The sequence below is a fragment of the Onychostoma macrolepis genome, chromosome 13, assembly GCF_012432095.1.
Source record: "Onychostoma macrolepis isolate SWU-2019 chromosome 13, ASM1243209v1, whole genome shotgun sequence".
Taxonomy (NCBI): domain Eukaryota; kingdom Metazoa; phylum Chordata; class Actinopteri; order Cypriniformes; family Cyprinidae; genus Onychostoma; species Onychostoma macrolepis.
Genome location: NC_081167.1, coordinates 13,409,789 through 13,425,053, shown reverse-complemented (window position 1 = coordinate 13,425,053; position 15,265 = coordinate 13,409,789). Strand labels below are relative to the sequence as shown.

The window sequence follows — 15,265 nt, the reverse complement described above, 5'->3', positions numbered from 1 at the left end:
AATGTGCACTGTGCATGAGAGAGAAAGTGTACGTATGACCACTAAACTGTTGCACGGGTATATCCACTGTTGTATTATTCTAACTTAAAAGTAGCCCGGTAAAACCAGTTTACACTGTGGACTGAGAGAAAGTTCCTGCTTATTTCCTTCAGACTCAGTGAGCGTATCTTAGAAACCATTAGCAGTATAAACATTCTTATGAATCCGGAGACATTATCACTGGCTCTGGCGGTGAAAACGAACACCCAGCGGTGGAAAGAATGTGATTCACAGTTGTGTATGGAATAACTTCACCCCATTTCTTAAATTAAACATACATCTCAGTTGTGCATGACAGCATGCATCTCAGCCAAAATTAAATCCAGTTATAGTTCGTTATCTAAACAAAATGAAGGTCATCCAAACAAAAAACCTTACCTAGAGGGATGACAGTGGTTCTCTAGGTGTAAATGAGTCCTGTCTATTCTTGTGCATATTTTTGTACATACTGCAGCAATAATGCCTATTGTATTCTGTGTTGTCTATAGTCTGTGGAAAAGCATTCAAGTAAGATTTTCATTGTACTTCATACATGGTACTTGTACATTTGACAATAAACGACTCTGATTTGACTTTGACTATCTCAGTTCACACACCCAGACTTGATTTACACTACATTTATTTATTTTTTTTGTCCAAAAAAAAAAACCAAAAAGTATGTGAACCCTCTCATTCGATATGTCTTTTTTTTTAATAAACTGTCACAATAACAGACCTTTTTTTTTTTTTTTGGAAAGTTCAGTTTTTAGGATCAAAACCATCAAATGCATTATGGTTTTAACTTCCTCTTTTCAGTTGTTTCCGCCATTATTCCTTTACTTTCTTCATTCTATTTGTTAAACATGCAGGCTAAGCTAAGTACTTACGTTGTTCCAATAAAGTCGTCACATTTATCTGGACTGACAAAAGAAAAGATATGCTGCATTGGCCGGGAATCGAACCCGGGCCTCCCGCGTGGCAGGCGAGAATTCTACCACTGAACCACCAATGCTCACATGGAAGATCAGTGGGTGTTCCCGTGGTCATGTGATACTGCATTCACCATACTCTCAGTTACACGCTACACATTCCACAGTGCGCACACTTCCTTTTGTTTCTCCAGTTCTTCCCGTTTCTGATTTATACTTCTGGTTTCCCTACTCTTTGTGCTGACGCTCCTGCTTTCATCACATTGGTTTTAGCCGCCATGTGAGCTACACATTCCACATGACCACGAGAGCGCAATAACTCCCTCCATGTAAGCATTGGTGGTTCAGTGGTAGAATTCTCGCCTGCCACGCGGGAGGCCCGGGTTCGATTCCCGGCCAATGCAACACAGCTTTTCTTTTGTCAATCCAGACAAAACAAAATGTACCACTTTACAGAAACAAATTAATACTTAGCTAACTTTAACTGTTTATGACAACCTGTTCATTTAACAAGTAAAATAAACAAAGAGAAGTAAGTGCAGTAAGATTTGGAAAGAGGAAGTCGTTTTTTTTAACACAACTAAAAACAAAATTTAACATAGAGAATGCATTTGATCAAGTACCCATGTTTAATACACACAAAAATACTGCTTATCAGTAAATAATGAAAAATGTAACAGTTATGCTAACCGCTGCATTGCTAAGCTAAAAGCTATAATGTTAAATCACTGGTGTAAGAATCTCTAATATCAAATCACCCTGAAGCTTACCCTGGGATATTATTAAGTGCTGACCTCTCCTACAGAGGGAAGCATGACACCCAGGAAAAAGAGAGTACATGACAAATCAAGAGACTATATATCATTTAACACCATCTTTTAAATAGCACTAAAGCATAAACTGTCAGGATTTTATAATGTAATGATTACTACATTACCTGATAAAAACTACTCTAAATAAACACTAGAGGGCACTGTTGCTACAAAATAATGAAAGTATATGCAACTCGATGCAATATGCAGCTAAACACTATCTGACCCTGTAACATTATGGACAACAATGACTGAGGTCACATCTTCTCAAATGTAAATCACAGGCTCTGAATTGTAATTGCAAACAGTCAAATCCCTCACTGAGGCATTATTATGCAAGGTATGGTAATTAGAAGTGTGTTTACCTTGTGAAGAGCCAGAGAGTGTCCATAGCGCTGCAGAGGGCCACCGTTGATTGGTATTACATCCCATGTGCTGCTTTCTAGATTATAGCTGCAAAACAGAGGAACGTAAGAAAAAAGGAAGAAAGAGAAAGTGCTGCACATTCTTTGCAAGTTGACAAAATGTACACAGTAAAAATGTTTATATTTGTGAAAGAGGTTGATCAAAATACTGTAAAAACAATGTAATGTAATTCACTTTTGTGCTGACAAGGTTGAATTTTCATCAGCCATTACTAGTCTTTAGTGTCACATGATCCTTCAAAAATCATTATAATATACTGATTTGGTACATTTATTATTACAATGGTAAAAACAGTTGTGCAGCTTAAGAATTTTGTAAAAACCATGATACATATTTTAGGATTTTTTTTTTTAGGGATATAACATCAAACCCTGAATATCAAAAATTGCTTTTAAAGATCACATCACATAATTAAACACAAGTGTGCATGAACAATTCTTATAGATACAAGTGATGTGATGCATGAAATTAAGTACAAAATATTGGCTTATTATGTCGCCAGGCGGCAGAACTTACTTTATTACCATCTGAAAGGAGCTGTAGTTAAAGGTGAACCCTCCAATCACCCACATCAGCTTCCCATGAACCACTGCTTTATGGGAAACCCGGTCTAGTGACTGTCCATCAGGCTTCACATTAGGCAGAAACCAGTACGGCTCAGCCGAAGGAACTTTTAAAGAGCAATCTGGACCTGAGATGAGAAAGAAGTCAGATAAGAAACTAGACGGGCAAATTAAACTACAGAGAAGTGTTTGTTCACAGAAGATGTGTGTGTCTAGTTTACGACTCTGAACAAACACTGAGGGATATGAACCAGAACTGTCAACAACTTGATATGTATTTTCAATAACATGGTTAACAAGTCAAATACCTCAGGCAAATATGCTGTTTCTGTCCTTGAATTACAAATGCTCTGATAAATCAAACCTCAGAAATCTAATCATAAGTGCATGTGTTAAAAATTGCTGAATAAATGGTGATAAAAATGGTAATAATAAAAGGAGCATAAAAAAAGAATAAAACCGTTTGTTGTTGTTACATACACTATGAATTACTACAATTTAAAGCAGCTACACGTTTGAAGGACTGATTTAAAAATGATCCAGCACTGCCATCTAGCGGTTAGTAAAAGCCACTCTCGAGTCTAAACGAAGAATAAGGTTGCAAGTTCACATCACGCCAGAGAGGGCAGTCTTTTCCCAACATTTCTCCAGTCGTCTCCATCATAAAGTCATTAAACAACTGCGAATCATCTTAGCATCAGAAGAATAGACCGCCAAAAACAAGTCAAGTACTTTAAAATCCCCCTGCAGTCACTAATTTTATCTCTTAAAACTCATCTTTGTTAATCAAAATTACATGTTTAAACGCTTTCCCCATGCAAATAATGTTTTTATGCCATGAATGTAACTACAACCTCACCTCACTTAGCATGCTCGGAGCCATGAATATGTTAACTCGTCCCCGCCATGACTCAAAAACACCAGCTCTCCACTTTTCCACTCATTGAACTTAAGCACCAGCGTTAAACACTACACAATGGCAAGTGGCAATAATAGATAAACAGTTATCTGAGAGTGAACCCGTGAGTCAATATATTCTGAATGGATTATATCCATAAATGCGCAAAGAGCGCTCCCATTAGCTATATGAATAAAAAGATGTCACTTCTGAATCTCTATGTTGCCCAATTATTATCTTATTCAGTCGCATCTTCCTACTTACATCTTATTTGCACCTTGTTTGGTATAATGAGAGAGGATTCGCGACCGTGCAGAATTTAGCCTTGGACAAAACTCTGCCGTTTTCAGCGGTGAGTGGATTCTGACTTACCTAAACATCTCTGATTGGCCATTGCGTTCATAAAATCAACAGGTATGTCTGTAATTGGCTACAATGCGCAACGCAGCAAAAACACGTTGTAAACAGAAACATACGACCCACCAGGTATGAAAAGCCCCGCCCAGCAGGTTGATGGGATTTGTTACATGGCGTTTTCAAGATGCCTTTTTGAAATTCTCTTTGGTACACCGCAATTTTAAGGAGAAAATCCTCAGCAATGGTGTTGCCTGATAAATTTGCAAATGGTTTTCTTTAGGCATATTAACACACCAGACAGACATTGTAAGCAACGTTAAAAACTTGATTTTCAACACAGGGGGTCTTTAAATATCAAAACATTATGTCCAGTAACCAAATACAATTGAAACTGTACACTAATAAAATCTATATTTGCAATTATATACTTGTATAATTGCTAATATTCACAGCTATATGTTTATTACTTTCACCAGATGTTGCATCATTAAATTAACCAACATATCATTGATAACCAGCAGGTGGCACTACTGACATAAAACATAAGACTCATTGTGATTTTGTTACTGGTGTTTATTTAGGTGGCTTTAAAGAATATTTAATGTATTTGCAGTCACATGGAGTTTGAAAAATTCATATAGGGAAAATGCACAAATGTACACTACCCTTAAAAAAAACAGTCTAATATTTCATGTTTATGTTTTTTGAAAGGAGTAACAGTTATACAGTGAAAATATTACATTCTAAATTACCTCTACTTTTTTTTAAATTTACTTTAAAATGTAATTGATTTCAGAGATGGCAAAGCTGAATTTTCAGCATCATTACTCCAGTCGTCAGTGTCACATGATTCTTCAGAAAATATTCTTCTATTGGTGCTCAAGAAACATTTATTATTAATCATTTTTAAAACAGTAGTGCCGCTTAATATTTTTGTAAAAAAAAAAAAATTATAATTTTTTTAGGATTCATTGATGAATATAAAGAACAACATTTATTTGAAATATAATTATTTTACAACATTATAAATCTCTTTAATGTCACTTGTGATCAATTTAATGCATCCTTGCTGAATAAAAGTGTTAAATTCTTACAAAAAAAAATCTTACTAGCCAGTCACTGAACAGTAGTGTATGAGAACATTTACATTATCAAAAAATCTGACAGTTTTGGAGACATAAAGACATAAAAGACATCTGAAAAATTACTTGCCCCTCACCTTGCCAGCTATCATTGCAGACACAGAGCTTTTCTCCGGTGAGGTCGCAGTATCCCCGGTCAGGACTGCCACAGTCATCCCAACAGTAGGGAATGTCACAGGCCTCACCTTTCCAGTATCGCTCACACTCGCAGTAAACACTGCTGGAGATGGAGTTACCCGTTGTACACCTTCCATGACCTGAACAGTTATTAGGACAGGAGTTTATCCTGAAAAACACAGCAGGGGGAGATTGATCAGGAATGTATATATTGAACATATAACAATTGAAAGTGGGTGTGTGTGTGTGGGGGGGGGGTCTCATTGTGAAATAAATGCTTTCTCTAGTTCATGTTGGCCACAATTATTACTGGCATCCAATTAAATGTTTTCTCCTATAATGCCTTAGGAGTTTGAAGAACACCTGATTAGAGATCAGAGACCATTCCTTCATCCAGAATCTCTCCAGACCCTTCAGATTCACAGCTCCATGTTGTTGATTCTCTTCAGTTCACCCCACTCATTTTCTACATGGGTTCAGGTCAGAGGACTGGGACGGTCATGGCAAAAGCTTCATTTTGTGCTCAGTGACCCATTTTTGTGTTGATTTTGATGTTTGTTTTGGATTATTATCCTGATGGAAGATTCAACCACGCCCCATTATAAGATTTCAAACAGAGGCAGTCTAGATAGGCAGTTTAGATTTTTTTAATCTGTTGGTATTTGATAGAATCCATGATGCCATGCATCTAAACAAGATGTCCAGGACCTCCGGCTGAAAAACAGGCCCACAACATTAAAGATCCAGCAGTATATTTAACTGTGGGCATGGCATGGGGTACTCTTTATCCCTCTTTGTACTAAACCCATCTGGTGGGATTGCTGCCAAAAAGCTCTTTTTTAGTTTTATCTGACCATAGAAACCAGTGCCATTTGAAGTTCCAGTCGTGTGTGGCAGCTGAATATGCTGGAGTTTGTTTTTGGATGAGCAAGGAGAATTTTTCTTGAAACCCTCCCGAACAACATGTGGTGATGTAAGGGATGTTTGATATTTTTTCTGACCCCAAGACTCAACTAATCTCTGCAATTCTCCAGCTGTGGTCCTTGGAGAGTCTTTGGCTGCTCAAACTCTCCTCCTCAATGTGCATTAGGACGATATAGACATATGTCCTCTTCCAGGCAGATTTGTAACATCTTTGGAACCTCTTAATTATTGCCCTAATGGTGGAAATGGGGATTTTCATGCTCCTAGTCACCCTGGTGTGCTAACAATTTTTAAATATGAATGGGAATATACTTTAGAGATATTTTCCGCATAAGAATTTCTAGGGGTGCCAATAATTGCGGCCAACATGCATTGGAGAAAAACATTTATTTTATCATGAGATTTTCTCCCCACTTCAATTGTTTTACTTCAATGATAGGTTAGAATTCTGTGAATTTTTGAAAGAAAGATCAAAAGGATAAACAATGCAGATTTCACATCCGCCTTTGCTCATATTTACCAAGGGTAGCAATACTAGTGGAGGGTACTATATATATATATATATATATATATGTATGTAGAGTTTATTTGCAAAAACAGATAATTTTTAAAAAATGTTCATAAATCATGTTTTTTATTATGTTATCATGTTTTTATTGTGTTACCTAGTCAAAAAAATAACACCTGTAGTTTCATTGAGATTAACTAGAATGCACAATGAAAAACCATGATTTTTGAGAATTGTTAAAAATGGAGTTATCTGTTTTTGCAAATGAACTCTTCATGTAAATATATATATATATGCATTAAAGCATTGTGACTGTATAACCATACTCACGAATAAAAGATGTTGAATCCTGTAAGATTGTAGGCAGCATCACTGAAGAAGTGTAACAATGCGTATCCAGATGTGGTCACCACCTCAGGAATGGTTTCATTTCCTTTAGTCTCTGGGACAACCAGGCCACTGGACATGCAAGAGTATGACACACAAATGAGACAGGAAAGACTTCCTTCCTTTGTGTTCACATATTCCACTCAGCATGAGGACAGCTGTTGCTAAGCAAACAGCATAAGGAGCAGGATAAATCTCTACTGCATGCTCTTGACTGTCCAATATTCTACTAATATGGAAGAGGATAAGCTCACTATCAGTGCTTCAGTACAACAAAATTGACAACCACAGAGATGCAATGGACCAGACACTGCACACCAACATGAACACACACTAAAGTACACAGCAGGTCATCTGAAAACAAGGCCTATCCCATTAAAAAGGCATAAGAGATAACATTTGAGAGGTAGAAGAAAAGAAAAAGAGAGAAAACAGAGTGAAGCAAACAGACTGCTTTCATTTATAATGTGACACCTAACTTAAGTAGTCAGAAAGCATAGGGAGACTGACTTTATTACGTCATTCGCAGTGCTTCACAGAAGTGGATGGTCACTAAAGAGTTCTTTTGGGGCAATTTGCATGTTCCATTTTTCTAATCGCTGTAGGTTTTTTTGCAGAATTAAGTGTAATTTAGTTTGTCACCAGCAATTCCAAAAATCAGCAGTAAATTTCTGAGATATGCATATTTCTCCTGCTATTTAGATTCCCTGCCATTTATTACTCTACATTCTAGTCATTTTAATTAAAGAATTCATCATTCATTTCCTTAATGATTGCAGATGAGGCTAAATGATGAACTGGGAAATAAAAAAAATTAGTGGGTGAACAGAGGTTAACATCCTCGCTATGCTTTCAATTAAAAAATTATTGTATTGCTAAGGGAAAAAAGTCAAATTAACACAAATTAAAGATCAGCAAACATTTTTTAAGCAAACTTCATGGTTGACATAGTCTGATATTATGATGATATTTTATGCACTGTCTTAGGCCAACAAAATGCATTTCTGTTTGACATGAATTGACGTTTGTATCCGCTGTGTCAGTTTGTGTGTATTAATGACTTTGATTCCAATATCACTTACCTAAACACAGCTACCAAAGGTGCGTAAATCGAGTCTCCATCAAAGACATACATGTGATCCCAACTGCACTCTGTGGCAAAATGGTTAAACCTCAACCTGAGCACAGCATTTGGGCTAAAATAAAAAGCAGAAAATATGTTATTTTTTAAAAATAATTAATAATAAGACAATTGTATTTAAACCTAAAATCCACTAATGTCCACTAATAGCTCCAAACATTTTTTTTTTTTTTTTTTTGAATTCTAATTTGTAAGTTGCTTTGAACAAAAACATTTGGTAAATAATAAATATAAATAGCAAAGACTGAGATACTGGCTTGACATAGTGGTACTCACTATCCTTCAATCAGCCAAGTGCATTTAGTCTTGTACTTGTAGTTAACTGGTCCATCAGTGAGTGATCCTGATGACTCTGTCAACCTGACAAAGAAAAATACAAGGATCAGCTGACATCTCAAAAGGACCTTGATAAAACCAAAGTAATAGAGAATTGATAACTACAGTATATATGTGAATTCAGACAGTTGTGCACATGTGCATATATATATTTTTATTCTCTAAGATAAACCTCTACATATTAAAAATTAATAAAACTATAGAATAATAACATAAAAATTGTAATGTCTTCAAAATATGCAATTATAGAATATGCAAAATCAAAATATAAAATCTGATTGTTATACAAACACTAAAAAAAGGTCACTGAATGCTTAAAAAAATGCTTTGGAAACTCCTATTTCCAAAAAGAAAAGAAAAATTAAAGTCTTCATACTTTAAGGTCCAGAAAAACAAATGTAATTCTTAGCATTTTATTTGATTAATCAAATTCAGTATAAACTGTATCATATGTGCATGATTTAAGTGCAATAATACATGAATAAAAATTCAAGCATGTTTGAAACTTGATGAAGTGTGTGATATTAGGATTTTTGACATCTTGACTACACAGCCTGCCCAGTAAAATCCTCTACAGCGTCCAGTGTCACCATCACGAAACGCCATCCACGTGCGCCAACAAACTGGCCATGTGACACTGGTGCAACCACCTGCTCCTGATTCATCCTCTTTCCCCTCATTTTCCATCCCTCCTCCTCCAACACAGAAACGAGGGTCATAATCCCAACGGATTGAAGCAAAATATACTCATTTGTCTGACAATGGAGGACGGCCAAGACCAGAATATTACAGAGCCAGTCACAGCAACTGCACATCAATCAAGAGATCAGCTTATGCACCAAAAACCATGTTTATCACACAAACAGCGCAAGAGGCGAACATCACCAGCAGCACCAGCCACAATGAGTCAGAGCATAACGTAATGAACAACTGGCACAACAAATCACTCAATCCTAAATGCAGTGGACACAGTGTTTTCTTCAGTGATGACCACAGAATTAAATACAAACATTATGACTTCTGTTTTGAGAATTCTACAGTAGTGAATCACCCATGACCCTTGTTTTGCAGTAAAGTGGATTTTTCATAACCACCACCCATGAAACACTGAAACATTAGGGGAAAACAACTTTTAGGAAAATATGACTTTTTTTTGTTTGTTTAATTTGACATTTTATTAAACAAGCTACATTCTAAACCTCAATATAGACAAAAAAAAAAAAAAAAATGACTGCCCATTCAAAAATAAAGATGTGTCATAATACATAGCCTATTTTATGTTGCTGCAGAGTCCATTTAACTACAGCTTGATTACTGTTTAAATACTATAAAAATGAAAAATATGATTAATTTCAATGTATTTTAATACTGAGGTTTCACAAACTTGAACAACAAATTTTCACTATATATCTATGTATGTAATATCTATGCAAAAAGCCTGTCATCATGTCAATCAAACACACTGATCACACTGTGCTTGTGTTTAGACTGGGCCTGACTGTAGCAGGAGCTCAAATGGAGGACAGAAAGTGAGCTGAGGCAGATGACTAGAGATCCTCAGGCTAGCACAACAGACATGGCACTATCAACAACAGACACTTGCCTACATTAGTGGAAAAAAAGGGCATTTTCTGCTTGTTTTTGGAAAACAGCAACCTAGAAGGTATCTTAGTCTATTATTATTTTTTATTATGACTTGGCAATAAAAAAAATTGATGGATTTCACCCTCAACATCAGAAAGACAAAAAAAACAAGGTTTTTGATTTCTCAAGGCTCAACTGTCTAAAATAATATGGCATAGTTTAGTGCTGGGCGGTATACCGGTTCATACCGAATACCGGTGTTTATTTTTCTTATGATATGAATTTTTAAAATACCGCAATACCGGTGTTATTTAAATAACGTTCGGAACGCGACACTGTTTGAGAGGGGTCTCTTTTCACTATTGCATTGTGGCGAGGACAGCTGTATGTGTTACTAAGCGTGAAAGTTCTGATGCTGTAGAACTAGTAGAACGTGATGATGACACAGAAGAACTCATACACAATATCCACCGCCTGCTGCATCAGCTCCCGCGTCTCACACACACGACCGTGACTTTAGCACTATATTTAGCAACTTTCAGACCCTTTTAGCGGCTTTTTCCATAGAATATACAAACTGACAAACCTAGCGACATTTTTGGATAAACCTTAGCTATGGTTCAGTTGGAAGATGATCTGACTCTCCCGGCGCAGTGTCGCGTCTCTCTGCGTCTGTTCTGTGCAGCGAGCGGCAGAGAAGCACCGCATTCAGCTGTATCACCAAGTGGATAGGTGGCCTAATGGATAGAGAGCTGGACTTGTAACCTGAAGGTTGTGGGTTTGAGTCTCAGGTCCGGCAGGAATTGTAGGTGGGGGGAGTGAATGTACAGTGCTCTCTTCCACTCTCAATACCTCGACTGAGGTGAGACCCTTGAGCAAGCCACCGAAACCCCAACTGCTCTGGGTGTGTGTGTGCAATCGGAGGGGTTAAATGCAGAGCACAAATTCCAAGTATGGGACATGTCACTTCACTTTCACTAGAAGCAAATTGGTATAGAAACAATTTTCAGGGTTGCTTACAATTAATAAAATGAAAGAAACCAAGTAACACATTGAAATAAACATAAAATTAGGATTTAAACTGAAACAGAATTTTCTTGTAAAACATGCTCCAATACTCTTACAATGTCGAAAAATATGTTTTTTTTTTACAGTATATGTCACAATATAGAAGAAATGACATTCCATTATATTGCGGCTTTAAAGAAAGAAGGATAAACACATATAACAAAAAAGGACACAAGATTTTTATTTTTTTTTCCTGAAGCATTGTGCCTTATTAATCTCCTCTCTTCCACTCACTCATGTGTCATAAAATGTAACCTACTTTCACTGCTGTCTGGGACAGGATGGACTACCTGAATTCTCCTGAAATATTTTCTATTGTCCAAGGTGACTTAAAGCAAATTAATTACAAAGGCTCAAGGTACTCAGAAACTGCTGTACATTGGCCCGTATAACAAATTAAAAGCTACTATGCACTGTATTTTACCCCATGCGAATGTAATGAGACAATGGATACCCTATTCTACTCAGTCACAGCTGAACACACAACATCCTTCTGAACTGCAACCACACATGAATACCTCAAGAATAACTTGCGACTTTCACCTCAACACCTGAACTCTCTGAAGAGAACAAAGGCCGCTTTCAAACTGAAATCATTATTAAAACAACAAGGCCTTTAAACCATACAAGGTAGAAATATGTAGCAACCCGAAGAGACACACTCTGACAACAAAATTGATGAGAACAAACTTCAGTATCTCTGGGATAGTTTTAAATCTCCCTGGAGTCTCCTCACAATAGTTGAAATAGCTTTAATAATCATAACATTAATGTCTGTAAATGTCTTGAACTGCACAAGAATGAGCCAAGTAAGCCACAAACCCATGCTTATCAGAAAACAGTGCTTTATATCCCATTCTTTTTCTCCCAGTTAACCCACAAACATTTCCAAACCCTTTAAAAACACAGTGTGCCCCAAACACAAACCACATCTGGCAAAAACAGACAAAATCAACTGAAGTTATTTCACCGCAAAGCCAGCAATGTAAAGAAGTCAACTGTGATGTGTTTGTTGAAACAGTTTGGAATGAACATTGAAGACTGGTGAAAAATGTACTTTTGTTAAAATGTAAATCTACCGTCATCTATACTTGATACTAATAAAGAAGGGCACTACAATCTTTCTTCATTAGTTGCAAAAACCTCATGGGGGCATAAAATGTATATATTTATACCACTTCATATAGTTAATCAATTTCACACGAAAGACTGCCGTTTTTTCTCCAAAATGTATCATGATTATAAATGTGATACTGATTTTTTTTTTTTTTTTTTACAACAGTTCAATAAACAAGAAGTTAATTAAGAGACTTATGTTTTAGACACCATATTGCCTGTATTTTCGACAACAAAAATAATTCCAAACAAAGCCACAGCACTGTTTTGCATCTCTGAGCAACATGACGGTGTTTCGTTCCTGAATGAATCAACCTCAAAATGATTCGGTTCAGTCGCAATGACTTACTTATTAATAGTGACTTGCTGCCTCCTACTGTCGGTTTTAATTTCACATTTAAAGTATCTTTTTATTCTTTAAATAATTTCAAATATCAGTATTCAACGTTTTATGTTTAATATATCAAAACATTATTTATGCATTTGTAACTGCAGATTAAAGCAATCATGTCTTGCATTAAACAGTGTGTAAATACATCTAAATGCCACTTCAAATGCAGCTTCTGTGTTTCCTCTGCATTGCAAAGATGAAATTTTGTTGATACTGATTTCATTTGCTTGGTAACAGCCCAAACGTCTTGTTATTCTAATTCACTGATTAAATGTAAGAATTTCACTCAAAAGATAATGCACACTTTTAGAAAAAATGGCTTTATAAAGGTAAAAATGCCAATCAGTGTGAACTGACCACCACACAGAATATGAAGAATATCAAAAGCTTTAGGAGTCAGCTGTCCACGGAAGTCCGTAAGGTACCAGCACAATAACACATTCAGCAAAATATCGTCTAATTATCGTTATTGATAAAATACCAGAAAATATTGAGATATTATTTTTTGTCAATATCGCACACCCCTACTTCTTACTACACAATGTGGTGAATTCAGGGCTAGTAATTTCATAATCAGAGATAGTAGCTTTAATCACAAAATGGAATTTAATATACTGGTAAATATTTCGCAATTGTCTTGTCCCAGACAATAAAGAATTAGCATGCCCAAAATCCTATAATACTAATTAAATATTAGTGCAGGGTTACACCTAACAACGAGACCCTTGAGATATGCATACAAACAAATGCATATGCATAAATGCACACAAACTATGCAACAAATGTGTATGCATTACTGGATTATGATTAAGACAAAAGGGCTAGTGAATGTCCGTCAGCAGGGGATGATCTCATTTTCAAGACAATGCAGAGTCCAAATGTGAGCTATAAAAGCACTACTGTTACACTACAACAGCACTGCCATTCTAAATGGAGGCTGTGTCACTCTTACAAGAGGTGACAGGACTATTCTTAGAATGTGTTTATTGTTGGATGGGAACTGCTGAATTAAATGGGCACTTAGAGACAAAACATTTTCATTTTTGTGGTTAACAAGTGTCTGATAAGCCCTGTACCACATCGTAAATGTTTTTATTAGAGCCACTCTTGCCAGCTCTAGCAACAGTAAATCCTTTGAAGCATTTATGTTAAAAGAGACAAAGATGTATGCTAAAAATATCACTTACTCCTTTCTTCATAAATACTTCAGTTTTTACTGCGGGTGGGGGTTTTATGAAATATGTTTAGGTTTGGGTTGTTCCACTCCAGTAATAGTATACATTATACAGTCACAAAATATTTCATTTGTCTAATTTTATTGGTCAGATTCATAACACTGTAACATTTTATGCTGCCCACACACCACATGATTTTAGCCCTGGTCACTGACAGTTAATCAAGATCGCCAACCAGTGTTGGTCATAGACTTCTGGGGTCCCTAAGCAAAACTTTTTGAGGGGGGCCCTGTCATTGTGTACGCAAAAATTACCCCAACCCCTTAATCTACTCTTTCTTTTTTTAAAGTTTCTAAAGTTATTGCATAAAGAGAATGATTCTCTCATTTTCTTTTGTTGTTTGATTAACATTAAATGACAGAGAGAGCAACAGGTTTTTTAGGCTGATGCCAGTTTAAGACCTGACAAGCTGACAAGCATTCTATTACTTTCCCTATACTGTTTATGTTCATTAACAAGACACAACTGACAGAGTTTAAGTAAAAACTTGCCAATACTTACATTTTGACATATTTTTGTGTGTATATCGCACAGCCCTGTCATTGAATCATCTTTGAGAGCAAGGGGGCCCCCTGGTGGTTTAGGGTCCCTATACAAAATTTACGTACTTTGCATATAAGGAGGAAAACCTGAAAATCGGTTCTCATTCACGTCGATCGTTTCAGGCAAATCAGTTCTCATTCATGTGAGTGATGATTGCTATGTGTGAATTATCAAAGGCAAGATCTGAGAGATGCACTGCAGATGCCCAAGAGATATTCATGTTATGTCTGCCATACACTTTACACCACTTTTAAAGTCTTCAAATTACTGTTCTTTTCACACTACCCAACTGTCTGTCATCGTCAATGTCAATTCCAGTCAAAACAAATTTCACACTACAGGACTTGGACTGTAGACAAATCTGAAAATGTGAAATGCCACCACCTTTTCTACAAGATTAAATCAATCCTGCATATAGATTAAATATATCCACTGTGTGTGTTTTGCACATACAACAGAGGCACTGTGGAGACCTAACAATAAAAGAACTGGTCATTTTTCTTAAATAACCTTGACCCGCTGGCACTGTCCTTCATTAAAAATGAAAAATCACTCATGCTTAGAGACAATGGGGGCAGCAAGGGCAGAGATTGATATTTGTAGGCCTCTGACGTATAGTCACGGCTCGTCGATTTCCCGCCATCCACTCATTCATCTACTGAGCCAGGGATGAAAACCCTACTGGCTTTTACATTACAACCACAATAAGGTCAAGAGAAAGTTAATAGAACTTCACAATGGCCAAGCCTTAAATAGTCCTTCACTGCTCG

At 36.4% G+C, this 15,265-nt stretch overlaps 1 protein-coding gene and 2 non-coding genes across 8 annotated transcripts in view; 1 reads left to right on the top strand and 2 right to left on the bottom strand.

The window, feature by feature from the left end:
* atrnl1a (attractin-like 1a) overlaps positions 1-15,265 on the bottom strand; it is a 302,814-nt gene that overhangs the window by 261,532 nt on the left and 26,017 nt on the right. For 5 of the 6 annotated variants that reach the window (XR_009273863.1, XR_009273862.1, XM_058795280.1 and 2 more), the window contains exons 2-7: positions 8,499-8,582; positions 8,164-8,277; positions 7,025-7,153; positions 5,223-5,431; positions 2,702-2,876; positions 2,125-2,212 (exon numbers count right to left, since the gene is read on the bottom strand). Coding sequence is in view for 4 of the 6 variants with exons in the window: in XM_058795280.1 (XP_058651263.1) it covers positions 2,125-2,212; positions 2,702-2,876; positions 5,223-5,431; positions 7,025-7,153; positions 8,164-8,277; positions 8,499-8,582 (799 nt within the window). In the remaining 2 variants the exon portion in view is untranslated. Of the gene's footprint in view, positions 1-2,124; positions 2,213-2,701; positions 2,877-4,018; positions 4,108-5,222; positions 5,432-7,024; positions 7,154-8,163; positions 8,278-8,498; positions 8,583-15,265 lie in introns of those variants that run through there. The other variant, XM_058795279.1, reaches the window with a different exon arrangement.
* Positions 960-1,030, bottom strand: trnag-gcc (transfer RNA glycine (anticodon GCC)). The gene has a single exon. It is a non-coding gene; the product is annotated as a tRNA-Gly (tRNA).
* Positions 1,281-1,351, top strand: trnag-gcc (transfer RNA glycine (anticodon GCC)). Its single transcript has one exon. It is a non-coding gene; the product is annotated as a tRNA-Gly (tRNA).